The sequence below is a fragment of the Panthera uncia genome, chromosome E3 (assembly GCF_023721935.1).
Source record: "Panthera uncia isolate 11264 chromosome E3, Puncia_PCG_1.0, whole genome shotgun sequence".
Taxonomy (NCBI): Eukaryota; Metazoa; Chordata; class Mammalia; order Carnivora; family Felidae; genus Panthera; species Panthera uncia.
Window position 1 is genome coordinate 6,246,522 of NC_064815.1, and position 27,039 is coordinate 6,273,560.

General features: G+C 44.3%; 1 protein-coding gene across 1 annotated transcript in view; it reads left to right on the forward strand.

Annotated features, from left to right (window-relative positions):
- The window catches only part of ERCC4 (ERCC excision repair 4, endonuclease catalytic subunit), a 33,115-nt gene extending 6,758 nt beyond the window's left edge, over positions 1 to 26,357 (forward strand). Inside the window, exons 3-11 of the mRNA XM_049638273.1 lie at positions 858 to 1,053; positions 2,432 to 2,639; positions 5,727 to 5,907; positions 7,141 to 7,269; positions 8,441 to 8,551; positions 10,960 to 11,557; positions 13,845 to 13,937; positions 19,710 to 19,822; positions 22,126 to 26,357. Of these exons, the coding sequence (XP_049494230.1) occupies positions 858 to 1,053; positions 2,432 to 2,639; positions 5,727 to 5,907; positions 7,141 to 7,269; positions 8,441 to 8,551; positions 10,960 to 11,557; positions 13,845 to 13,937; positions 19,710 to 19,822; positions 22,126 to 22,859 (2,363 nt within the window). The 3' untranslated portion in view covers positions 22,860 to 26,357. The remainder of the gene's footprint in view (positions 1 to 857; positions 1,054 to 2,431; positions 2,640 to 5,726; positions 5,908 to 7,140; positions 7,270 to 8,440; positions 8,552 to 10,959; positions 11,558 to 13,844; positions 13,938 to 19,709; positions 19,823 to 22,125) is intronic.
- Positions 26,358 to 27,039: the final 682 nt, after the last annotated feature.

Sequence of the window (27,039 nt, forward strand, 5' to 3'; positions counted from 1 at the left end):
CGTGCACTCTTACGTCATACGTCTTCCTAATTTCTTGCTAATCACACTGCATCAAAATGGCATATATGTGTCATGTCTCGTGGATGTATTATACACACAAAAGAAAGATTATCTGGTCAGTGCTCTCATTTTATAAATAAGGAAACGTATAATAATTTCCTTGTTTTTGTGATCTCAGAAGTGTCCTAATCACAGCACCCCCAAACCCGGATGTAGTAAATATATTCATTAAAGGTCTTTATTTTAATGGACTAGTTTATCTCTCAGTTGACTATCCTCTGATTCCAAAAATTGAATTATTCTAGTAGGTGGTACAGATGTTACCCAGACTTGTGAAATGGCCCTCTTTTCTGTAGTCCACATCTGGTTCACATATGAAAGGAGAGTCAGTGAGGCACTTTGCTTTCAGAAACTCTTCCTCCGCCGTGCCAGACACACCCCACCCCAGGGCCTTTGCTCTTACTGTCCCCTCATCCTGGAACGGTCTTGGTGCACGTGGTTCCAAGGCTCACCTCCTCTTTTCCATCTAGCCTTGGCCCAGATAGAGCCTCAACGAGGCGACCCTGCCTAAAGTTGCCCCCCATCACCTCTCACACACACTCCCTCTCCTCCTCCTCGGATTCCTTTTTTCCTCCCCAGCCCTTATCGCTGTACAACTTACTAAATCGTCTCTTTGTTTATATTGTGTATCGTAAGTACCGCAAGGACACAGATTGCCATCTGTGTGTTCACTGCTGTATCTCCGGCCCAGATGAGCACACCGCCCGTGCTCAAGAGAAATGTGGTGAAATCAGTGAATGAAAACGAGCATGAACTTCCTTGTCTGTTCTGTAATCTAAATTATTATCTCTTCCCAGGCATCTTGGTGTATAGAGCGCACAGGATAATCGAGTCTTGTCAAGAAGCATTCATCTTGCGTCTGTTTCGCCAGAAAAACAAGCGTGGTTTTATTAAAGCTTTCACAGACAATGCTGTCGCCTTTGACACTGGTTTTTGTCACGTGGAAAGAGTGATGCGAAATCTTTTCGTAGGGAAGCTGTATCTGTGGCCAAGGTAAATAGCCTTATGTGACAGATTTCTGTGAGAGAATCCACTCCGACTTAAGCGTGCACTTGAAAGTGATGTAAAATTTAGAGGAATTGCACTTGACATATGATAGCCGGGTCCATACCAAGTGCATCAAATAGAAATATATGGTTACCTCATTTGTGATTATTTTAAAAGGAGAGACAGATTTGATATTTCCTTTTCTGGTAGCCCGTCACATCCATCCAAGGGCAGCTACTTTATTGCTTCTTCTACGTTTAGCGAACCCCCCAGGGAATCTAGAGCCTAAGGTATATAACAGGTTTAGGAGAACTAAACTCCCTCTGAAAATTACCCGTCGGGGAATAAGGCACAAAGATTGTTTTATTAATTTTATTTAACGTTTATTTGTTTTTGAGAGACGGAGCACGAGCAGGGAAGGGGCAGAGAGAGGGAGACACAGAATCCGAAGCAGGCTCCAGGCTCCGAGCGGTCAACACAGAACCTGACGCGGAGCTCGAACTCATGAACCGTGAGATCATAACCTGAGCGGAAGTCGGACGCTTAACTGACTGAGCCACTCAGGGGCCCCAAAGCGAAAAGATTTTTGAAGAATTCCTGTAAATGTCTAGGAAAACCCAGAAGGTTCCAATGTTCAAACATCTCGCACCTATGCTGATACGTATTTTGGTTACACTACATGGCATTTGAGAGTGATTGCCAGGGTCTTTTGCCTTTCTTGATTATGCTGTGTCAAGGATAGGCATGCTTTTTCTGTGAAGGGCCTGATAGTAAATATTTTGGGCTTTGCAGGCCATGTGGTTTGTGACAATGCTTCCAGTCTGCTGTTACATCAGGAAAGCAGCCATAGACAATACATAAACACTGGGCACGGCTGTGTTCCAATAACACTATTTCTAAAAACAGGCAATGAAAAAAAAAGAAACAACAAAAACGGGGCGCCTGGGTGGCTTCACTCGGTTGAGCATCTGACTTTGGCTCAGGTCATGATCTCATGGTTCATGGTTTCTAGCCCCACGTCGGGCTCTGCTGACCGCTCAGCCTGGAGCCTGCCTCAGATTCTGTGTCTCCCCCTCTCTCTGCCCCTCCCCTGCTTGTACTCTGTCTCTCTCTCCCTCTCTCTCAAAAATAAATAAACATTAAAAAAAAAAAAAAAAAAACAGGCACTGGTTTGGGCCCAGACCATATTTTTGCTGACCCCCTGCCTTATTCAACGAATACATCCTTTCGCTGAGATTAAAAGTACTTCTGAAAACATTGTCATTTTGCTGTCTGTTTGGTTTGTGTCTTAGTTGCATTTCCAAAACCCCTGTGAGAGCAAAAACTGAGAGCCGTGTTATTTCTGGTCTCGGAGAAAACGTTTGGAAACGATTTGTCTCTTCAGGTTCCATGTAGCAGTAAACTCATTCTTAGAACAGCACAAACCTGAAGTTGTAGAAATTCACGTTTCTATGACGCCTGCCATGCTCGCCATACAGACTGCCATCCTGGACATCCTAAATGCGTGTCTGAAAGAACTGAAATGCCACAACCCATCGCTCGAAGTTGAAGATTTGTCTTTAGAAAATGCTATTGGAAAACCGTTTGACAAGGTACTCTGCCTCTTTTCCTTGTAAGCGCAGTGTGTTAGGTTACAGCTTTAAAGAATTCCCGGTTCTTTTGCTAATTGCAGTGTCCTCAATAGGATATCGCTGTTATTTTTTTTAATGTTTTTTTATATGCATTTTTGAGAAAGACAGAGAGACAGAGTGTGAGCAGGGGAGGGGCACAGAGGGAGGGAGACACAGAACCCGAAGCAGGCTCCAGGCTCTGAGCTGTCAGCAAAGAGCCCAGTGCGGGGCTCGAACTCACAAACCGCGAGATCATGACCTGAGCCGAAGCCGGATGCTTAACTGACTGAGCCACCCAGGCGCCCCAGAAATTGTTGTTATTTTAAAACTAATCTGGAGGCGATTTAAGTACAACCTGTTCGGTTTACTGGAGAGTCATAATTTGTAGTAGAATACATGGATTGACCCTAAGCACAACTCTTTATTTTTGCAGTTATACAGTGATTATCTTGTATTTCAAGGATAATTAAGAGAAGGAAAAATAACCTTTTTGCTCTGAAATGACAGCATTTGGATATCTACAGATAGAAGAGTTTTACATGAGAATGCTTTCATAATTTATGATCTTTTGTTTGGAATAAAAATAATTGGGACGAGTTTTCATTACTGAGGAATGTGAACCTTGCTGTGTCCTAAAATTACGTTTTCAGTTGAGAAAATGTTAAGACTTTTAGTTCAAGGAACTTTTATTCTAACTGATGTTTTCTATTGTAGATGAATATTAATACAGATGCGTAAATGTCTAAAATTGAATTGTAGATCCAGAAAACGCTGACTTTTAAAAAAATTCCAGGCAGCTTTTTTTTTTTTTCTATATTTTGGTGGAACGAGTTCCTGTCTTTTAAGCTCTGAATGCATCTCTGTGTCACTGGAAATAATTCACAGTGATTATTTAAAAGGAAAAATTTAACTCCTCGTATCTCTGATTCTTCCAGAAAGTGCTTTTATTGAAATAATGATACATAAAACTAATTACATTATGTTTTGTTCCTCTGTTCTTACAGTTTAGTGCATGTGAAGCCACAAAGAAAAACCACAAAAAAACCCTTCCCATTCTTTTAATAGAATGTGTGCGTCCTTATTAAAAAACACAATATAACCTGATAGGTTTTGTACTAAGTTTCTGTTTCTCATTCCCTGGTAAAGGTCAAAGTATTATTTTGGGTATTCTTTCAGCAACCAGATGTAAATGCAGACATGACTCTCATCTTGTTAGAAAATTAACATTTAAAAATTTTTTTTATTTTTTATTTATTTAATTTTTTAAACATTTATTTATTTATTTATTTATTTATTTATTTAGAGAGAGAGACAGAGAGACAGAGAGACAGAGAAAGACAGAGCATGAGCAGGGGAGGGGCAGAGAGAGAGGGAGACACAGAATCCGAAGCAGGCTCCAGGCTCCAAGCTGTCAGCACAGAGACTGACTCGGGGCTCAAACCCACGAACTGTGAGATCATGACCCGAGCCGAAGTGGGATGCTTAACCAACTGAACCACCCAGGCGCCCCAGAAAATTAACATTTGTTTAAGAGACAGAGCGAGGGGCGCCTGGGTGGCTCAGTTGGTTGAACGTCCGACTTTGGCTCAGGTCATGATCTCATGGTACATGGGTTCGAGCCCCGTGTGGGACTCTGTGCTGACAGCTCAGAGCCTGGAGCCTGCTTCGGATTCTGTGTCTCCCTCTCTCTCCGCCCCTAACCCGCTCGCGTTCTGTCTCTGTCTCTCTCAAAAATAAATAAACATTAAAAAAAGAATAGGAGAGAGAGCAAGAGCATGAATGAGAGAGAGGGGCGGGGCGGGGGGGGTGGGGTGGGGAAGGGGCAATCCTAAGCAGGTTCCACGCTGAGCGTGGCTTGATCCCACAACCCTGGAGTCCTGACCCAAGCAGAAATCAATAGTCGGATGCTCAACTGCCTGAGCTGCCCAGGTGCCCGGAAAATTTAACTTTTGTAGATTATTTTACAAAACAGGCATGCAGTTATATGTCCCAGTTTGTCTAGGATAGTTCTAGGATCTGTCTGTTGTCCCGGAGTGATTATTAATAATATAATTTCATTTTCGTAAGAGCCCCAGATTGGACAGTAAACTATATGGTCACCCAGATAACTCCTTCTGAGTATGAATTTGTTGGGTAAAGTGCCGTGTAGTGATACTGCTTCCATAGCATGCTACAGGTATTATCCTTTTTAGTTAAGAAATAGTTTGTGGGGCGCCTGGGTAGTTCAGTCGGTTAAGCGTCCGACTTCAGCTCAGGTCATGATTTCGCCGTTCGTGGATTCGAGCCCTGCGTCGGTCTCTGTGCTGACATCTCAGAGCCTGGAGACTTCTTCAGATTCTGTGTCTCCCTCTCTCTTTGCCCCTCCCCTGCTTGCACTCTGTCTCTCTCTCAAAAATAAATAAACAGTAAAAAAAAAAAAAAGGAAAAAAAAAAGAATCAGTTTGTGAAGGATGTGTATATACGTAGCAGTGGATACGTAGATACCTACATAGTACATGCCAAAGCTAGCCTTCATTTTAGGCAACACTTTAGGATCCCAGAAAATATTCAAATGTAGTCCCTTGTTAATTTAACAAATTCTTTTCCATCCATGAATCACATTGGGGGGGCGGAAAACCCAAGCAAATCACTTACACCACAAAGTTAAGGTATGTCGTTATTTAATTTGATATCATGTAGTTTCCCTGGTATGTGCCCTCTGTTCCCTGTTCAGCTGGATCCCACATCTTTATGTATCCAGGATAGGGTCACAACCAAATTCGGCAGAAACTGGGCAGGTCTAAGCTGTAAGCTTTGATGTTTCATGAAAACAAATGACTGGGGACACCTGGGTGGCTCAGTCAGTTCAGCGTCTGAATTTGGCTCAGGGAGCTCATGGTTGATGAGTTCAAGCCCCACATCAGGCTCAGCACTGACAGCGTGGAGCCTGTGTGAAATTCCCTTTCTCCCTCTCTCTGCCTCTCCCCTGCTCCCACGCTCGCTTGCTCGCTCTCTCTCAAATAATAAATAAAAAAATAATAGCTATATCCAATATATTTTTAGCCATACTAAACTGTATTCTTGTTTTAGACGATCCGCCATTATCTGGATCCCTTGTGGCACCAGCTTGGAGCCAAGACTAAGTCCTTGGTTCAGGATTTGAAGATATTACGAACTTTGCTGCAGTATCTCTCTCAGTATGATTGTATCACATTCCTTAATCTTCTGGAATCTCTGAGAGCGACAGAGAAGGCTTTTGGTCAGAATTCAGGTGGGAGATAAAAATACTAATATTATTATGGGAGCTGATTTGAATAAAGTGTCGGATTTTGTTGGGGAATCAGATGTGGGGAGTGCTATATTCAACTACACGGTATACTAAGCTTTCAAATTACGTTTTATGTTCATAGCATAAGGATGTAGGTTTTATTGATAGCTAATGTTTCCGCCTACTGAACTTCTGTTCTGTATAATAATAAATATTCATATCCATTCCGGGCAATTTTATTTCTAGAAAAGACTCTGTATATTACAGGCAGTCCCCAACTTAGAAATAGGTTGTGTTCTGGAAGTTTAGTTGTTAAGAACTTCAAATTCATTTTCTGCTAAGAAACAGCAAGGGAGTTTAGGGTTTCATCAGCTAGAGTGCTGAAGACTGAAGAGATTTGTAGAGAAACATACTTAAACAGTTGGCTACCGTCTTCTTTTTCTACCAGCCACATCTGCCCCACTAATGTGACCTCTGTCACTGTTTGACTAGACCGTTGATTTTCAAAATGGGGTCCGTTGTCCTCTGAGGCCAAGATTTACTACCATTAGTAATGTTTTTAACTTTTAAAAATTATTTTGTTTTATTTGAGAGAGAGAGAGCAAGCAGGCAGGAAAAAGGGGCAGAGGGAGAGAGAGAGGGAGAGAGGATATTAAGCAGGCTCCATGTTCAGCACAGAGCCTGATGCAGGGCTCAGTCCCACAACCTCAAGATCGTGACCTGAACAGAAAGAAGGAGTCAGACACTCCACCAACTGAGCCCCCCAAGCGCCCGTACAATTAATAGTTTTTATTGCTTCATCAGGGACATTAAGTAATAAGCTACGAATGCACAGCAGTGAAGAACACATTGACCACTGGTACTCTTTGGTTCCACTGCCTTGATGATGCTCAGGCACCCAGCAGTGTTACCCCCCAATGCTTTTGCACCATTACCAGAAATGTCACCACAGTGGGAAAAAAAACAAATAAGGAATTATTACTCATCTGAGAATAGTTTTGAGCTCCAGAGTCCCTGAAAACATTTTGGTGGCCCCCAGAGGTCACTAGGCCACACTTTGAAAGCCCACTGGCCTAATCAAACAGTGATTGAGGCCTCAGTAAGGGAGAAGGTACGGTTCAGAGAACACTATGGCAGGCAGTTGTATAGATAGGGCATGTGACCATCAGAGAGTCTTTAAAATTCATCCCAAATTGAAGGCCTTTTTTTTTTTTTTTTTTTAACTTTTCATATTAGGTTGGCTCTTTCTTGAGTCCAGCACCTCGATGTTTGTTAATGCTCGAGCAAGGGTTTATCATCTTCCAGATGCCAAAATGAACAAAAAAGGCAAAGTGTCTGAAAAAATGGAAATTGAACAAGTACAAGGTATCCTGTAGGCTTCATCTTTAACTGTGTCTCTTATTTAAGTATTTGGTGTGAAAATTCTTACCAAGTCAACGTGTAATCCTCAGTCTCCTTCAGCTGTGTGAAGAATGCGTGCCTGTATGTTAAAGGCGTGTTATGTGTAACGTAAGTTAAAAGTATCCAGCATGGCAAGTCCTAGAATCCGTTGTTAGAGGATTCCGGATAACAAGTGCCAAATATCAGTCAAGAGTGTTCTTACTGCTATATAAGAACTAGTGATTGATACATTTTTTTTTTTTACTTCAGAATAATAACTACTTTTGGCACTTACAGTCTTAACAGAATATTTAACATTCCTTTTAGCTGTACAAAAATAAATATACCAGAATGAGGCGAGAATAGGTTTATTCCAATACTTATCTAGTGGGTATGACAAATATCATTGGTTTTTTAAAGCATGGGATAGGATTGATGCTGACTTTCTGCCTAGTTCAAAGGTCTAGTTCAAAACTTAAATACATTAGTGATGCATTTGGGTACTTACAGAAATGTTTGATTGTGGTCTCCTTGTATTCCATTTTCAGGAATGTGAAAGTCATGCGGATTAGAAATAATAAATACTCTTCCTCTGTACTAATTCTTTCGTTTTATGTAGCAGCTTATATATAGTATCACGGTTGACAACTAATACAGAATCATCTGAAATTCATGACGCACACGTAACTTTCTCTCAAGGCACTATGAAACCTCTCTTTCCTTTAAATTAAAGTTCATTTATTTATTTTGAGAGAGAGCATGTGTGCAAGCCAGAGAGAGGCAGAGAAAGAGGGAAAGAGAGAATCCCAGGCAGCCTCCATGCTGTAAGCACAGAGCCTGATGTGAGCTCAAACCCATGATCCGTGAGATCATGACCTGAGCCGAAACCAAGAGCGGACGCTCAACCGACTGAGCCACTCAGGCGCCCCACTATAAAACCTCTGTTAATGTCAGTTTCAAATATCTTCTATTTAGACCTTAAAGAGACCTTTTTCAAGAAAGTAGTTTCTATCTGGCATCAGGAAGGAAGCTCAAAAGAACAAGCTTTTGGAATGACGCTTGTGTTGTCTGTGTTGTGTTGTTTTGAAAGCCTGTGGAACACTTTACAGGTGAATACTACCCTGGAGAATGAGGTTATCCTTTTATTCCCATACAGAAACAAAAAAGGAATTGGTGCTAGAAAGCAACCCGAAGTGGGAAGCTCTGACCGAAGTACTGAAAGAAATTGAGGCGGAAAATAAGGAGAGTGAAGCCCTTGGGGGTCCAGGTAGGAAAAAAAGAGAAGAGGACGTTTGCTTTCAAAATGAAGCAAATGAGTCTTTGTTATTAGTCCTTTAAAAGTAACTTACTGTTATTGGGGCGCCTGGGTGGCTCAGTCGGTTAAGCGTCTGACTTCAGCTCAGGTCATGATCTCGCGGCCCGTGAGTTCGAGCCCCGCATCGGGCTCTGGGCTGATGGCCCAGAGCCTGGAGCCTGCTTCCGGTTCTGTGTCTCCCTCTCTCTCTGCCCCTCCCCTGTTCATGCTCTGTCTCTGTCTCAAAAATAAACATTAAAAAAAAAATTAAAAAAAAAAAAGTAACTTACTGTTATTTTGTTTATCAGATGTAAAAGAATAAGTGCCAGATGCACACAGAAATCCTAGTGGCAGCCTCCTTTCTGTTCGTTTGATGTGATTTTCTCCTGGTTGAATCCTTGCATACTTGTAGAAAGCAGGCTGCCTTGCTGGGCTGGTTGACTTCTCAGGACTTCTATTTAAAGATGCAGCTAATCTCCACATACACATTCACCACGATTTCAATCTAGAATCCCCCGAGGAGAAAGCTAATGGGCTTTTTTTATATTCTCAGCAAGTGTCTTTCCAAAGACGTCTCAACTGTTCTATGGATCAACACTGACGTGGCCCTGAAAAAAAAAATTCCAGATTTTAGGGCCCCTCTCTTCAAGCATGAGTATACTAGTAGATTAGCATCGTAGACCAAACCCGCTAAAATTTTTTTTTAAATAAAACCAGATATTTACTTTTTTTTTTAATGTGTATTTATTTTTGAGAGAGAGACAGAGGCAGAGCACAAGCAGGGGAGGGACAGAGAGAGGGGGAGACACAGAATCTGAAACAGGCTCCAGGCTCCGAGCTGTCAGCACAGATCCTTGACGTGGGGCTCGAGCCCACAAACCGTGAGATCATGACTGAGCCAAAGTCAGACACTTAACCGACTGAGCCCCCCAGGCACCCCAAAACCAGATGTTTAAAAAAACTAGATTTTTCTTTAGTGTATTGAGACTTTGAACTCCTATGAATCAGTAAAGGCAAGCACATAATTCTTATATGAGTAAATACGCTGGTGATATTATCTGAGAACGTATGGTACTTTGATTTAAGACTCCAAGTCATGCCTGCTCCCTTAGGAAAATTGAAAAGTACCAAGAAAAAAGAGAAAGGAAAAAATTATGTCTAGAAGCCACATTGGTATATTTCCTCCAGGTTTTCTTTTCTGTATTTTCTGTTTCACATTGTTAAGGTCACAGTGCAATGTAATTTCTGGATATATAATTAGCAAGTCAAATGATAACGTTCTTGAGACATATTACCACATTTGACTTACATGAAATTTTTATGAGTTTTCATTTCTTCTAGCAATGTTAGAGCTCATCTCTTTTTCACTTAGCAGTGACTGGAGATCATATATTCGTGTGTGTGTATACATGCATATGTGTAACAATTTTATTAATTTGGAGAAAAATGTTCATTTGAAATTTGGTATTTGCTAAGCTCATTGTTTTCTTTTTTTAATGTAAAAAACGTTTTTTAATGTTTATTTATTTTTGAGAGAGAGAGATAGAGCACAAGCATGAAAGGGTCAGAGAGAAGGAGACACAGAATCGGAAGCAGGCTCCAGGCTCTGAACTGTCAGCACAGAGCCCGATGTGGGGCTCGAACTCATGAGCTATAAGATCATGACCTGAGCTGAAGTCGGACTTGTAACCGACTGAGTCACCCAGGCGCCCCAAGTTCAATGCTTTCTTAATGCTTTTTCCTCTTTGGTGAATTGTCTTTCTTTTCCTTGGCCAAATTAGGGTATGTCCTCGGTTTGTATTGGCTTTTTATATATTAAAGATACTATCATTTATGATAGTTGTTTTGTAAAGTCGTTTTTCTGTCTTTAGCTTTCTTAATGCACAGTTTTTTTCTTATATAGAGTCCCTCTCAGATTATAGATATCAGTCTTGTCTGAGATATCTTCCACTGTTTTTAAGCCTAGAAAATCATCTCCATCCACAGAGATGGAGAGTAGTTGCCTTTTTTTTTAATGATTTAATATTTAACATTTGACTCAGTAATCCATTTGGAATTTATTTTGGCATATAAAATCCTCTGGAAAATTATTAATTAAAAAGAGCTTCTGTAAAGCCTCTATTATACCACGGCTAGGCTTTCCTAAGACTAAATGTTTCTGGCTTCAACTTTACTCAAAAGATTTCACTAATCCTGTCAGAGAGGGAAAGCATTTGATAAGCATCTGAGACCCTTTTTAAACAAATTGTAAATGCGCCAAGGGGTCAGATGTGTCTTCTTTGTCAGGGGAGGAGGCGAGCAGGCGGACAGAGAACGGGGGTGTGGTGGCAGTGGGGGGACACGTGAGGTAATGGTAACATTACGCTGTTTGGTAATTTTAGGTCAGGTGCTGATTTGTGCAAGTGATGAGCGAACGTGTTCCCAGCTGAGAGAGTATATCACGATCGGAGCAGAGGCCTTCTTGTTGAGGCTCTACAGGAAGACCTTTGAGAGGGACAGCAAAGCCGAGGACGTGTGGGTGCAATTTAGAAATGAGGACAGTGCAAAGAGAATGGCGAAATCTCACAAAAGGCCTAAAGACCCCCACAGCAAACAGAGGGCTGCCCCCAAAGAAAGGACTCTCAAGAAGAAGAAGCGGCGGTTAACTTTAACACAGATGATAGGAAAGCCTGAAGAACCGGAAGAGGAAGGGGATGCCAAGGAAGGCTGTCCTGGAGACATGGGCAGTAGCCCAGACAGTTCCTTAGAAGAAATCAAGCACGAGGAATTTGACTTAAACTTGTCATCCGATGCCGCTTATGGAATACTGAAAGACCCGCTCACCATCATCCACCCTCTCTTGGGCTGCAGTGACCCCTACGCTCTGACAAGGGTGCTGCACGAGGTGGAACCGAGATACGTGGTTCTGTACGACGCCGAGCTAACGTTTGTTCGCCAACTTGAGATTTACCGGGCGAGTAGGCCTGGGAAGCCTCTGAGGCAAGTTATAAAGAACATGAGCTCTTTCCTCTCTCTTTTTTGATGCATATATATATATATATATATATATATAATCTTTGTTATTGAAGTATAGCTTGACCTGTTCGATTAGTTTCAGTTGTACAACACAGTGATTGGGCAATTATATACGTTCTAAAATGCTCACCATGATAAGTGTGTTACGATATCATCGCCTATATTCCCAATGCTGTACTTTTCATCCCGCGGCTTATTTATTTTATAAGTTTGTACCTCTTCATCCCCGTCACCCATTCTGCCCATTCTCCCCACACCCCCTCTGGCAACCATCACTGTGTTCGCTGTCTGAGTCTCTCTCTCTGTTGTTGTTTGTTCATTTGTTTTGTTTCTTTTTAGATTCTACTTATAAGTGAAATCATATGGTATTTATTTGTCTTTCTCCGTCTGGCGTATTTCGCCTAGCACACTGCCCTTGAGGTCCATCCACGTTGTGGCAGATGGCAAGATTTCATTCTTTTTCGTGGCCAAGTAATATTCCATCCGTTGAACTATTTCTGAAAGGCTCCAATTTCACAGTTCTTCAGGCTTTAACACAGACACCGCACCAGCTACACATGGATTGTCTTTAACATTCTGTTGTCATGATGGGTGGGTGGAGTTTATGAGACCTTCTTTTGCTTTCTGACCAATCTAGGAAGTTTACATATGAAGCGTGTCAGATGTCCTAGCAGAACAACAAGTCTAGGGAATGATTTGTATTCCCATTACTTACTGCCCTGCTGTTCCATACTGTGTACCTTATGCATTGGTTGTAGCTTCTGGGGTACTGGATCTGAACAAGGCCAGAAAATCTATAATATCATAACCTCCACCAAAAATTACTGTAGTTATGACTCACCTCTGTAATTTCAATCTTCTGAAAGGTCATCCTTATAAATTTGAAGTGACTCTAAGTTACATCCACATAAAATGAAAGTGTTTGGGGAATTATTGTACCAAGTTTTCTTGAGTTTCAAGAATTAGCAGCTAAAAAAATCTAGAGAAATATCAGATTGAGAAAATGATGCCTCTCAAAGAATATAGTGTTCTGGCCCTCCAATTATCTGAAGGAAATAAACAGCAAAATTAATATCCTGAACTCAGTCTGAACCAAAAACAGAGCCAAAAGAAACCTTCCTAGCGGCTTAACTGACACAACCTTCCCGAGCAGAGATGAATGGAGCAGGTGGGTCAGAAATAACACAGGATGAAGAGATTGGACGAAGCTGGTCAAATAATTACAGGCTGGTAGATTTTTCATACTTTGCTATTGATCACCTGTGTAGATAGCTTGTTCGCTGTAAAGTTCTCTGTTGCCTGAGAATGGAACAGTGTGATATTTGAAAACAAAATGTGAGAATTGGAAGGGACCTTGGGGTTCCACTGGTCTCCATCAGTGGGAAACTGAGGCCCAGAAGTGATGAGTTACTTGCCCGTGGCCATGTCGCACTTCTGGGGGACAGCTGAGGTCTCTGGACTCATTGTCCAATGGTTTTTTTTGTATGTTTTTTTGTTTTTGAGCTGTCCACACTTCAAAGAAAGATAACCTAGGAGTATGATGTCTGGAAGAAAAGTTGAGGACTGAAAACCTCCGGTAAAAGGTGAAGAAGGAGGACAGACGAGGTGCTTAATTCAGCCTCTTAGCAACAAACAAGATAGGAAAGCTGCCCTTCCTAAGAGAAAATAATATATCGAATTATTGTCTTGAGGCTGATAGCATCCATATGTCTTCCATGCCCATGTGTTTATATAAAACGTGCACTGACTCGGTTCTGTTAAGACATGGGTAAAAAAGAACCGAGAAGGAAGATAAAGGTCATATAGATTTCATGTGTTTATTTCTCACTGGCATGAACTTTCACAAGCTGCGTTTTATAACTAGCAGCCAGCTTTTCAAATTATCGTTTGGCAGAGGGGTAAAGAGAAAAGTGACAAAAGAGAAGCCGCCGAGATTCTGTGTTTTCTGATTTGTTTATACTTCTGAGGCAAGACTTACTCTCTCCCTCTAGTTATATTTCAGTGTTTACCTAAACTCTGTTCCTCCTTTCTGTGAAGGGGGCAAAAAAATGTGGTAATGAGACTTTTAACAGGTGGGGGTTTAGGCAGCTTCGTTTTTAGGTGTGTGATTAATGGAACCTTTTATTCTTGGTCAAATATTTATTATTGCAGCCCTCTAGGTTGCTGATTTCAAATGCTGTGCTGTGCTCTTCCTTTTAGGGATTAAAAATTATGTTTTTACAGCCTAAAAGAGTTCTGTTTTAACTGGCAGGGTTTACTTTCTTATATACGGAGGCTCAACAGAGGAACAGCGCTATCTCACTGCTTTGCGGAAAGAAAAGGAAGCTTTTGAAAAACTCATAAGGTAATAATACATGGAAATTTTCAAGGTCTAGGGGCTTCTCTGAGTGGAGGCATAGCATAATCACCCTCAGGAGGGATGGAGAGGGGGAGACCCTGGGAGGATCGCGTCAAGATAAACCTGTGGTCCGCTTCATCCCTGGGGTACGTGCACCTTTCTTCTTTCTCCCCCGTCTCGGGTTGCCTTTCGATGGTTTGACAGAATATTGGAAACGTGGAGAGACCTGCTTCTCTGCTTGTAAAGACGTGCGACGCAAAACACCAAAAATACAGCTCGACCGACTACTTTCCTAAGAAATAACGTTCTTAAATTTCCCATACCCCCATGCACGAGATTTCTCCTTTGCCTTGGAGTGATGATTTAGTTCCTCCTTGTAAAATTTCCATGGTCTGGGGGTGGGTGACTGCCTTCCCTTTGGCCGGGAAATGCTTTTACAACCCAGTCACTTCAGATCACCAGCAGTAGAATCACCCCAGGAAGATATTTTTTTTGACGGTGTGACATTTACCCAAACATTCGTGTATGAGTTTTAGGACGAGCGTCTGGCAGCGTGCCGAATCCAAATCGAAAATGCTCTTCTGTGTAACATAAGGCAGATGTTCTAAGTGAGGTATGCACAAACCAGTCAGCTACCTTTTACCCCCCTAGGTCCTGGGGAAATCTGATAACCTCGCACCAGAGGATGCTGTCCAGGAGGTGGCAGCTTGGTGAGGGAAGATGGGCCACATGATCTCTTAGGGGCCTCAAAAGCCAGGGCAGGGGCCTCAAAAGCCAGGGCAGGGGCTGGACAGGGCATCCTCGAGCTGAGCTAGAGAAAAGGCTAGAGTGGAGGAGACCGTGGCTTGGACTGACCAATCGTCCAAGCCTCAGACATTGGCAGTGTATCAGTGGCAACGAGAGGGCGGAAATCATTGTCACTGGCTATCAGCCCACCAGGGCTCCCCACAGAATTTCACAGTGGACAGCCTTCCTCTAATACTGGCTGTGGGCTCTCAGTATACACGTAAAATGTCCCCAAACCCCACTTCCTCTGGGGCATGCTTTCTTGGAAACGGGTGCTTACTGAATCCGTGCCACTGGGTCCCTGTGGAGGGGCTCAGCTCGTTACATGGGCAGTACCCTTCCCCCCCGCCAAATCCTCTGTGAATACGATGTGCTTTGGCCTGGATTCTTCCAGCTTCTGGCCAGTCCTTTCAGCCTATGAAAGTATTTTCTATTAACAGGCTCTGTGGGATGGTTTATATGCGTGTACTTACGTTTTTTGGCAAAATATTTCAGAAAGTGTGATAACCAACCAGGTATTCAACAGGCTGCCTCTTCCTGTCCAAAGCTTTTAGCGTTTCTTCTGTGCCTTCTAGACCCTCTCTCCCCCACGACTCAAAACCGCCAACAGACATGTACCGGGCATCTCTGAGGTGCCAAGCCCTGTGCCACTAGGAACATGCTGTAGTCACAGCAGTGCCGGAAGTCCCTGCGCTGCTCGAGCTCATCCTCTGGTGGGAAAGACGAGCGTTAAGTGACCATGAATATTACACTAAGTGGACCTGCATGGAGCCCGGCCACAGTGGTGAAAGAACAGGGTGTGGTAGTGGGTGCCAGAGAGACCAGGCCCGGTGTGGGGACAACGGGTGGCTTCGCTGGAGAGGTGACGCGTAAGCCGACGCGTGAAGAATGTGCCCTAGGTGCTAAGACGACAGGGCGGAGAGGAGTGTGCGTGAAGGCGCCGAGATACAGGAAGCCCTGGTGAGGATCGAGAACGTGACTGTGGAGGCAGTGAGACAGCACCGAAGCGTTCTAAGTGGGAAGTCTATTTTTAGAGGCGCTCTCTGGCATCAAACTGGGGAAGGGATGGAACAGGGAAACGAGTCAGGAGAAAAGGTGGTAGCCAAGATTAGGCTGACGAGGAGAAGGGAACAGATTTCAGAGATTTGCAGATGCTGTTCCTTCGCTCTTCTTAAAACATCCTCTGCCCAAGCGTGCTCTGGTTGATGGTCACCAAGTCCCAAATGAGCACGTAGAGCTAAGACCATTCAGATTAGGTTACTGGCGTTCGTGTGAAGGTCCGCGAGACCCTCCTCAGATTCGGGGATTGACCCGAAGGACCCACGAGAGCCAGAAAACACTGGTATACTCCCAGTCATGGTTTATTACAGCAAAAGGACACAGATTAAAATTAGCAGAGGGTAAGAACCCATGTTGCACAGTCCAGGAAAAACCAGGCGGAAGCCCCCAGGTGTCCTCTCCCCGTGGAATCACATAGATGTGCTTCATCCTCCCAGCTGCGGTGAGTGACAGCACGCGCTAAGGGTTGTCAACGGGGAAGCTGACCAGAGCCTTGGGACCCCGAGTTTTTACTGGGGATCAGTCACGTGAGCACAGAGTACCCATCGTGATTGTAGTTCTCCAGCCCCCCAGAGCAAAAGCAGGTATTTACACCACATCAAGTTAGCATAAAGCATCTGATCAGACCGGGGCCAGGTGGTCCCAGGCCTCCAGTGTGCAAAACCCTTGATGAGGCAGACGATTGCAAGGGTTCAGAGCTCAACTCCCAGAAGCTGGTCAAGGGCCAGTCCTCAGGAGACTGGGCCTTTCCTGCAGCGGCGTAGCCAAAGGAGCCTGGTGGGATGTGGGGCGGGGAGAAGGCCTGAGCGGGTGAGGTTTTGTGCTCCAGGCTGCCTCTTGTCGAACACATCAGGGAACCTCATCTAGAAAAGAGTCCTTTTAGTAGATCGTAGCAAGCTGCCGGGGACCCCAGGCCATTCGTATTTTGGAGCTAGCCTCCACATCAAAGGGCTCGGTGATAAGCTGTGGGTAAGCCTGGCACGTCCTAGAAACCAGCCGGCAGAATCTGGAATACGGACTGTCCCCTGCCTTTCCGTCTACATGATCATTTCCATATCAGAGTTTAATGTAATTTTATCTGTGGTCCAGCCTAATCTCCTAACTCAATGGTGGTTGTCTACTTATTAGAAGTTAGATCTTCCCATATTACACAGCAATCAGGAAGTTACACCATCTAGACTCTCAAGATATTTACTTTCCCAGAAAACTTGGGGAATTTGAGAAGTGTTTGTTTTGAAAAGGAAAATATATATGAGGTGTGGTGCTGAAAGAGCATTTGCACTGAGCCCGCACTGAGAAATTTAATGTGAGAAAAAGACAATGTGCTTTTGCCAGGACCTCCGTGGGTGATGTCGTAAGAATAAAAGCAGTGCTACTATTTAAAACAACCAGAAAGGAATGAATCCCGCAAACTGGCAGTGAACAGATGGCTTGTCTGGGCAAGATCAGTGGGTTACCGATGACAGGAGAAAAAAAAAAAATGGCACTCCTAAGTATTGATAATAAAACGCTCCCCGGGTAGAAAGATTGGCCATAACGTTCGGAGTAGACATAGTTTGGAGAGGTCACTGCTTTGCAAAGGCGGGGGTGAGCTTATTTGAATAGCTCGTGATCCCAAAGTGAGTTAGTGTGAAGGCCAGAATGCGTGCCCGTTGGAAGAGACTTACGGTTCAGCACCTCCTCCCTACATCATCACGTTATACAAGCTATTCAAATATCATTAAAGATGCTGAAGTAAAAATAAGGAACCTCAGTACTTTAGATTAAGTGGGAAGAGGGGTCTGCACTTGTAATTATTTTCTCTCTGTCATATGGAACTTGGGTAATCATGCTAAATGTTGAAGGCGAAGGAGTGAATGTTTATAATTATGGCAGATTTCTGTTCATTTGAGGGAGACTTCTGATTTTCCTCCCAATCCAGGCTTCATTTCAGGAGCTTATTTTTTCTCAGATTCCATTTGCTGTTATGCTGTACAACATTTCACGGTAAACTGGCTGTTTTTATAGAACGATATTCATTGAAACCCTCGTGGAATCCTTTGAAGGCAAATCTCTAGTGTTTTAGCATTATCATGGATAATTAAGGGGTGAACTTACCACATTATAAGAAAAGTAGAATTATAATAACAACTAACCTTTTATAATGCTTTTTATATGCCAAGGGCTATTCTGAGTACTTTACATGTATTGGATAATCCTCCTAACGTGCCTCTTTTAGGGTAGGTTTTATTATTGTCCCCATTTTACAGATGAAATTGAGGCACAGAGCCATTAAACTACTTGCCTGAGACCACACAGCCAGTGAGTGGTTTCAGATTCCACAAAATACGGGTTCGTACGCTAACCCACTATGCCGCTCACAGACTACAAATTAATCAGAAAATTGGGATGCCCCCATGTGTGATATGTAGCGTAACCAGTAAAGTAAGTGGAAATAAAGAAAAAAAAATCCCTACTATTAATCCCAAATGTTAAAGAAAAAGAAGTCAACGAGCAATTATTTTTCTGAATAGATTGCTCTTTGTCCTCAACTAGAGTCTAGTAGGTGTCACGGATCCGTAACGAGTGGCTGTTGGGGCCACGGCTACTGCCAAGCCGATTTCAGCAGGGCCACGGTGGACACTGACTTTGAGAAAAATAGGAAAAATGGAACTGGTACTGTGGCCGCCCCCTTGTGCCATTTAGCTATAAAACGTTGTACTAATAATAACTTTGTATATTGTTTCAAAGGGTATATATAGGATTTAAAATCGTAATTTCTGTTCTTTGGTGGTAGCTTGTAGTGGCTAAAACATCACTTATCCAGAGTTGGTCGCAAAATTGGTCCATCTGGTTTTATTTCCTTTAACTGGAAAATCTTTGTTGTTTCAGCCCTTCCTGAAATTATTAGTGAGTACTAAATATCCCCCTTCTGTTTCACCTTACGCCACGCTCTGTGACCGCCGTTGGTCAGTGCCGCTGTTGTTTCACCCTCGCTCTGTTTTCTCGACTCCGTTTCTACGAGGGAGGAGACCCGGCCTTGTGCATCCTTTCTGCCGTTCCCGGCACCAGTCAGACGCACAGCGCTTGCTGGCTCATGAATTGACTATAACCGACTTCATTGGTTCTGAAAAATACGACTGTGGCAAACCTGGTCTGCTCTTTCTTTGGTCATTGAGGATTGTAGTTCCTGACCACAAACCTTAGTTATGATAGTTCAGTCCTGTCCGTCGACCAGCTGTGAGATACTGAGCTACCTCGAAGACAGGATTTGTTGTGTAACCATATTTAAATCCAAAGCACCTAGCACAGCAGGGAGGAGCACTCCGGAAAGGTTTTTCAGCAAATGCACGAGTGAATGAATCCGTGCTGCTCCGTTGTCTCACCTGAGACGTCGATCTTTGTGTTGAATCTCTGTTGGAAATTTGTATTACTCTGGATTGTCTTGTAAAATTGCAAGTATTTAATGGGGCCCCCACCTGTTTTTTTTAAATCAAAGTTGTATCATCTGTGCTTTCATTTTCTTAATCACTGATTTTTAACATTTCTACGTATGATTTACTCTGAAAGTATTGGAATATAAGTGGCTTGCATTATTTTTAACGCTCAGAAACGCATTAGCACATTTTTATAAAAAATCTCCATCTCTCTGTGGCATTTTTTACATGCTTATTTCATGTGTCAGAGTGCTTGAAGGACGCACAGAATGGAAACTAAACAACAGATTTTGTGACTCCGGAAGATCAGAAGTAGCACCCAACCAAGAAACTCTTTTCTCCTTCCTTTGCCCGTTGTTCGTCCGTGTGTATCTACTGTGCTTGCTGGTCTAACATATTTCTTGTGTTCTCTTTGCCACTATAGTCACGCAGATCATTTTCTTATAATGTATGGAAATTTAAAATCTGGAATTTTGAAATTAGTTGAAACAAATGTTTAAAATATCTTCCGCCCCAGGGAGAAGGCTAGCATGGTTGTGCCTGAAGGGAGGGAAGGGAGAGATGAGGGGAACCTGGACCTTGTGAGAGGCTCCGCGTCCACAGGCTCGCCCACCGACACGCGGAAAGCAGGTGAGTCCTGCCTTTTGCTGGGCACCCCCGTCGCCTGTAAAGGAGGCTTTGGGTTTCCAGAGCTTCTCCGCAGAGGTGAGGTTTTTCTCAGCAACCTCGTACAGGTGGCTGCCTGCTCCCATACCCAGTGCCCGCGCTGACATTTGCTAACCATGTGTCCCTCCCGGGCCGTTGGCTGCTCATCTGTAAAATAAGGGGGCTGTGCTCCAGGCGCCCCAACCTCGGAATCCGTCACGCCCCGGCATTGCTCGCAAATGTGATTGGCTGAGATACAGAACTCAAGGAACCTGTACAAGTGGCAATTAGGTTCTTACCTTCACCCAGAGAAGCCGGTTTACCTCACAGGTAGGCAGGAGCTGTGTGGGGCACGTCCCCACTTCTCTTCCTGCGTCCACGTGTTGCTTCTTGGCACGTCTCCAGATCCCGGGTGTGTGGCGCCCTCATTGCGGTCTGCGCTGTGGCATGCCAGCAAAAGCTGCTGAATTCCGAGTGCGGTGTGACCCAAGAATAACCCTGTCCCCCTCCCCAAGTCCCCATTTGCCCCTGGCGGTGGCTGCTGCCAGCCAGGTGGCATGAGGAAAGCAATATGACTGAGTTGACTTAGCGTCCAGAGCGGGATCGGTTAGAGCAGCAGGACTCCAGACGTCAGGGTCCTCGGGAATAACCTCAGAGGCTTGTCAGAGCTGCGGATCCACAGGCCCCCCCCCATGGAAATTCTGACTCAGTGAGTCTGGAATGGGATCGGCCTCTCAGGGCCTCCTGATAGGAGTGATCCCGGGACCCTACTTTGGGAAACCTGGCCTCACAGCATCTATATCTTTTTTGAAGAAGATTCTCGTTGACTCAGATAGGCTGCTGACATTTCATGCAGAACTACCGAACATCAGCCATACGAAGGAAGTGAGATTTGAGCACGTAGATGCCACGCAGAACGCTGTTTACAGAAGTCCGTCCTTCTGAGCTCAGTCCTCCAGGCCCTCCAGCTACCATAACAACTTGCCACAAATCCAGTGGCTTGAAACAGTATACATTTTTTTGAATGTTTATTTTTGAGAGAGAGAGAGAGAGAGTGCACAAGTGGGGGCGTGTTGCAGAGACAGAGGGAGACACAGAATCAGAAGCAGGCTCCAGGCTCTGAGCCGTCAGCACAGAGCCCAATGCGGGGCTCAAACCCCTAAACTGTGAGATCATGACCTGTGCCGAAGTCGGACGCTTAACTGACTGAGCCACCCAGGTGCCCCGAAACATATATATTTATTATCTTATGATTATTTTCTTCAAATTCTGGAGTCCAAATGGGTTTCACTGGGCTAAAACCAAAGTATAAGCCAGCTGTGCCCCTCCCACAGGCTCCAGGGGAGACCCCATCTCCTTGCCTTTTCCACCTTCTAGAGGCACCTGTGCTCCTTGGCTCCTGGCCCTTCCTCCACCTTCAAAGACAGCGCCTCTGACCCTGACCTTCCTGCTTCCCTGTTTCACTTGTAAGGACCCTTGAGGTGGGCCTGGGTAATCCAGAATAATCTCCCAATCTTGAGATCCTTAATTTAGTCACATTTGCAAAGTCCCCTTTGTCACGTAAAGTAATATATTTACACATTCCTGGGATTAGGATGCGGGCATCTTAAAGGGGCCACCATTCTGCCTACAGCAGCCCCTGGTCCTTCCGGGTGTAGTCCTTCAGCCAGCATCCTTAGCACCCACCTGCGATCTCATTAGAAACACGGTGTCTTAGGCCCTACCCCAGACCCTCTGAACACAGAACCGCCTTTAACTTGCTCCCAGGCTGTTCTGTGCGCATTCAAGTGTGAGAAGTTCTGATCTACCGGCTTACGGTTTTTCCCAGCTTCTTCCATTTTCGCACCTCCGGACTCACTGGTACAAGCACTAACAGCTCCAAAGGTTCTCACAGCAGCTTATAAGGCAGTTTACTCAGCAAGCCTTTTTAGGCATCTAGTATGTGCCGGACTCTGCCGTGGGAATCAGGAGTAGAGTGGGGCCGTGTGCAACCATCAGGGACCGTTCTTAGAGGGGCAGAGAGAAGGCAACAGTGAACGCTGGTGTTCGGGAGTCATTTGTGACTTTTCCTTTTAACTCTGTTCAGTTTAAGAGAAAATCGCCTTTAGTGACTCTGTAAACAGACCTTTCTGAAAATAGAGAAAAAGGAGGAATAAGCATGGGTTATTATATGACAGCGGATCCGAGGTTAGCAGCAGCAACCCAGATTTTAAACTTTAGTTGTTCGGCTTCGTCCTTGAGAGTTCTTCCTCAGTGACATCACTTACCGTGCCACCTTTTGTTAACAGGTGGCCAGGAGCAGAACGGTACACAGCAAAGTATAGTTGTGGATATGCGTGAGTTCCGCAGCGAACTCCCATCCCTGATCCACCGTCGGGGCATTGACATTGAACCGGTGACGCTGGAGGTCGGAGACTACATTCTGACTCCAGAAATGTGCGTGGAGCGCAAGAGCATCAGTGATTTGATTGGCTCTTTAAACAACGGCCGCCTCTACGGCCAGTGTATCTCCATGTCCCGCTACTACAAGCGCCCAGTGCTCCTGATCGAGTTCGACCCCAGCAAGCCCTTCTCGCTCACTTCCCGAGGTGCCTTCCACCAGGAGATCTCCGGCAATGACGTCAGTGCCAAGCTCACCCTCCTCACGCTTCACTTCCCCAGACTCCGGCTTCTCTGGTGCCCCTCCCCCCACGCCACCGCCGAGCTGTTCGAGGAGCTGAAACAGAACAAGCCGCAGCCCGACGCGGCCACGGCCATGGCCGTCACGGCGGATTCGGAAACCCTCCCGGAGTCAGAAAAGTATAATCCGGGTCCCCAGGACTTCTTGTTGAAAATGCCAGGGGTAAATGCCAAAAACTGTCGCGCCTTGATGCACCACGTTAAGAACATCGCAGAGCTGGCGAGCTTGTCGCAAGACAAGCTGGCGGGTATTTTGGGCAACGCCTCGAACGCGAAGCAGCTCTATGACTTCATCCACACCCCTTATGCCGAGTTTGTGTGTAAAGGCAAAATGAGAAAGTGAACGAGGGCGGCCGTTTTCTCATCCCGTGACTCTGACTTCCAGCCACCCTGTACCGGAATGAACAGACCGAGATGAATCACGAGCTCAGAATTCCGCTCTCTTCAGCACCTGACGACCGCGCAGTCCGCTTCTGGGGTCAGCGGACCACAAGCCCAGATGCCCCTCTGGACTTTGTGTCTAGGCACTGATTTTAACCTTCCCATGCCGGCCCGCCTCCCTCCCTGCGCCGTCAGGGCCAGAGGCAGCGTGTCCCGCTCTTCGGTCGGGAGTCAGAATCAGGCGAGGCGTCTTGTGGGGGCTTATAGGAGGCCGCTCTTGACGCAAGCAGCGATTTATGTTTCCCACGCAGGCCGATAAGACACGCTATCACGTCCCTGCCCTCTTTGTTCAGGACGGGCCCCCGGAACGCCGAGAAGGAACCTTGTCTGCCATTCCTCGCCAGTTCTCACCCTTTTCCGCAAATACGCGCATCCCCCTTTAAGAAAAACCCATGGGGACTTCCTCGTACTGACGTAAGATGGCGCCCGTGAAACTAGCCGGTTCCTCATCCCCCGAATGTGTGTGACGCGTACCAGAACTCGATTGTGCAAAGCCAGCAGCTTTAAAACGTGAGATGAATTGTTCCCTGTTTCCAGAATTTGATGGTGAAGGAGCGCTGAGGACGCGCCCTTGTGCAGACATCTCACCTCCTGAATCGCAGAGATCTCCAAGCCCAAAGGGCTCGTTAGAGTCTCTTAAGACTTCCTCTTTGCCCCCAAGCCTCTCCCCACACGCCTGAGACCACCAGCGCCACATCCTCTCCACGCGCAGCGTCAGCCCACCCTCTGCTCCCCGCTTCTGTCCCTGGGCCAGCGTGCTCGCTGCCGTCTGTGTGAGGACTCACGACGGACAAGCAAACGGGTGGCCCCCCGAGTCTTTAAGATTGGGTTTCCTTCTTGGAGTTGAGATAAAAGAAGTACAAGTAAATGGAAGATCAGCGCATAGAATATCTAAGAGTTCTAGAGAAATTTACACACTTAATTCACAAAGCCATCTCCTTCTCAAACCTTCCGATTGAGTTAGGTTAGCTTTTTACTGAGGTGCACATACAGGACATTCATAGCATCTTTGTGCAGTTTTTAAACTTTTCTATTTCAGCTTTACTAAGGCATTATTCACACATCTAGTAACGAGTAGTAAATTTTCTACCTCAAGAGCTGATGCGGGCGTAGACAGCAGTGCCGCCAGCCACACCGCACAGTTTCGCGTTTTCCGCGTCGGCCATGTTTTCGTTTGTCACAGTGTTTGAACTCCGAGTGGACGCGCGAGCACCGAACAGAGAGTGGTCTTAGCCTCCACAGACGTTCTTTCCACCAGCCTTTCCACTCATGTTGACGTCTCCATCCCTCCATATGTTAACACTTGTTGATAAGGTTAAAGCAGACGTGGATTTCCAACTCTCTGCCAGGGTAGGACAAGAATGAATTGAGAGAGATCAAGGAACCGTGTCCTTACATGGACCTGTGTACAGTGATCTGAGGAATGGAGAAGACGACAGGAAACAAAAATTAGTTTAAGGTAGAATAAATAGTTGGGCTACTCATTTTTTTTTCCCCAGAGTTAAAAATACACCCTTGAGGGGCACCTGGGTGGCTCACTTGGTTAAGCGATCGACTTTGACTCAGGTCATGATCTCGCGGTCCTTGAGTTCAAGCCCTGGGTCGGGCTCTGGGCTGACACCTGACAGCCTGGAGCCTGCTTCATATTCTGTGGCTCCCTCACTCTCTGCCCCTCCCCTGCTCACACTGTGTCTGTCTCTCTCTCTCTCTCTCTCAAAAATAAATAAACATTAAAATAAATATACACCCTTGAGAATAGAACACAAAATGTTGAGAACATTCTGTATTTAAGAGTCCAGTCAGAGTTAAAAGTACATTAAAATAGACATCCCGCACCAAATGGAAATGGCTATTAACAATTTTTCTTCACCCAGTTCTAGCTCTTCTGCTTGTGGCAGATGAAATTGCTATTTTTGTTTTCTTCTTGTGTAATCCCACCTGCCGTATTTTGTTCTTCCATTACATAAAAGGCAAATCCGAACATAGCACATTTTTTGATGTGGGTTTCCTCCGATAGAAGTCTTCAGAAATAAGCCCTAGTCCTAAATCTACCATTTTAAACAGCCCTTGTTATCTAGTCCCACATAGATAACAGTCTTAATTGTATTCAGAGCGCTGTTGTCTCCCTGCTCTGATTCTGTCATTTGCTGTTGGACCTACCGGACCCTTGAAGACAGGCAGGCGTGCTGCCTCACGTGTATTTAATTTATGGACGATAGTTTCTAATGAACTCGAACGTGCTCGTTGTAGACACAAGTCTCCCGCTGCCACTTCCCGTTCCCACTAAGGAAATACATCTTAATGTGTGTCCAGTTGTGGGGAGACTTCAGCACAACCATCGTGTATTCACTTTTATCACATTCTTTGACACATTTTTACAACCTGAGACTCTTGGCAAAGGACTAATGCATGAGTTTGCAAAACTAACGTATCGCTTTATTTTCCAGCATCATATTGTTACCTTTGCCTTTTTTTCCTTTCAAAATAGTAAATATCTAGTTCACTTATGAACTCATGCTTAGCTTTTTTCCAAACCTTTTTTAAAAACCTGAGATCGGCATTATACTATTTTTTTAGCTTTTTTGCATAAAAAAAATCAGCACATATGAAATAGGAGAGAGAGTACTTTGACTGAAAATAATTGTCCCATCCATGCATCCATCGGGACACAGAGGGTTAAGTCTAGATTTGGTTGTGTTGAGGTAACAGAGTATAGAATTAATAAATGGCCTCCAGCAAGAAAGCCTACCCCGAAGTCAGTCCAAAGAAGTGGGTGGGGGCAGAGAGACAGTGTTGTTAGTCTTTGCTTTTGTTTTTCAAGCATAATTTGATTTTCCTCTGGCTCAGAAAACTTCTTTAGGGAACTTCTCTTCTCTTTTGTGTTCAGTTTAGCCCAGAAACATCCTCCTAAAACCCAGCAGTTTAGGAAAGTTCTTTTCTCAGTCTTGAATACATTCAAATGTATCCAGACTTCAACACGAGTTGTCATTTTTCTTAATTATTTTGCTTTCTATTTTGGTTTATTGCTACTTCCTGCCCAATTCTGAACTTCAGTACTTAACCGTCTTTATCCACAGGTTTTTAGTGGGTCACACCCCTGCTGTTTTTTTTTTTTTTTTAATTTAAGGTTATGTAAGCCAAAAGGGAGACTGATTCATATCAATTTGTAACAAGAGGCGTGTGTGTGTGTGTGTGTGTGTGTGTGTTTAATAAAATGTGTATTTATTCAGTGTTTTCCTCAGCATTCTGTGGGCAAAATAAAAATAACAATGTATAGTGAAAGGACATGTGTTCCCAGCGGGTAGTTTTTACCAACATGTTGGTAACTATAATCAGAAACGAAGACAATATGTAACGTGCTTTCTTTTTTGTTGTGCACAATAAATGATTGCAAACCCCAGCTTCTGCGTTTGACTTGCGTGACAAACCCACTTTCTAAGGCTGCAGCACATTTTTCTTTTCAGTTATTTTTCCTTTACTGCCTTTTATTTTGTGCATATTTCCTTAAGGAGTGGGGGAGAAAAAGAGTATTCTTCTGAAAACACTCGTTTGTTGACGTGTAATGAATATGTGCTAAGCACAATGCCTGGAACATCTTAACTCAACAGAGAGATTAATTTCCTGCCGCCCCTGACTCATAAGTTCTTGTTCCTTCAGCGTCAGAGTTGAAAGTAAATAATCCTTGCGACACATCTAGAATTTATTATAACCTCTTATGTTTAATTATTATTTAATTAGCTTACTAATTGGCTCATCTTGAGGATTTCGTTATTTTCATTTCCGTCTTAAAATGTAGAACCGATCCCTTTGTAACAAGGCATAAAACAGGTTATTTTGCAAAATGTTTTAATATTGGAATAAAGACTGGTAGAATAATTAACCCTTTTTTAGTAGTAGTGATTTAATTCAATTCACATTTACTGAGCCCTTGTGCATGATCTCTTTTCATCACAAAGACAAAGGTGCTATTATTTAAAAGCCTCTTTTACGGTGGGGGAACTGAGGAGCAGAGAGGTTAAGTCATTTGCCCAGGGTCACCCAGCAGTAAATGATGGAACCTTGATTTGAACTCAAACAGTCTG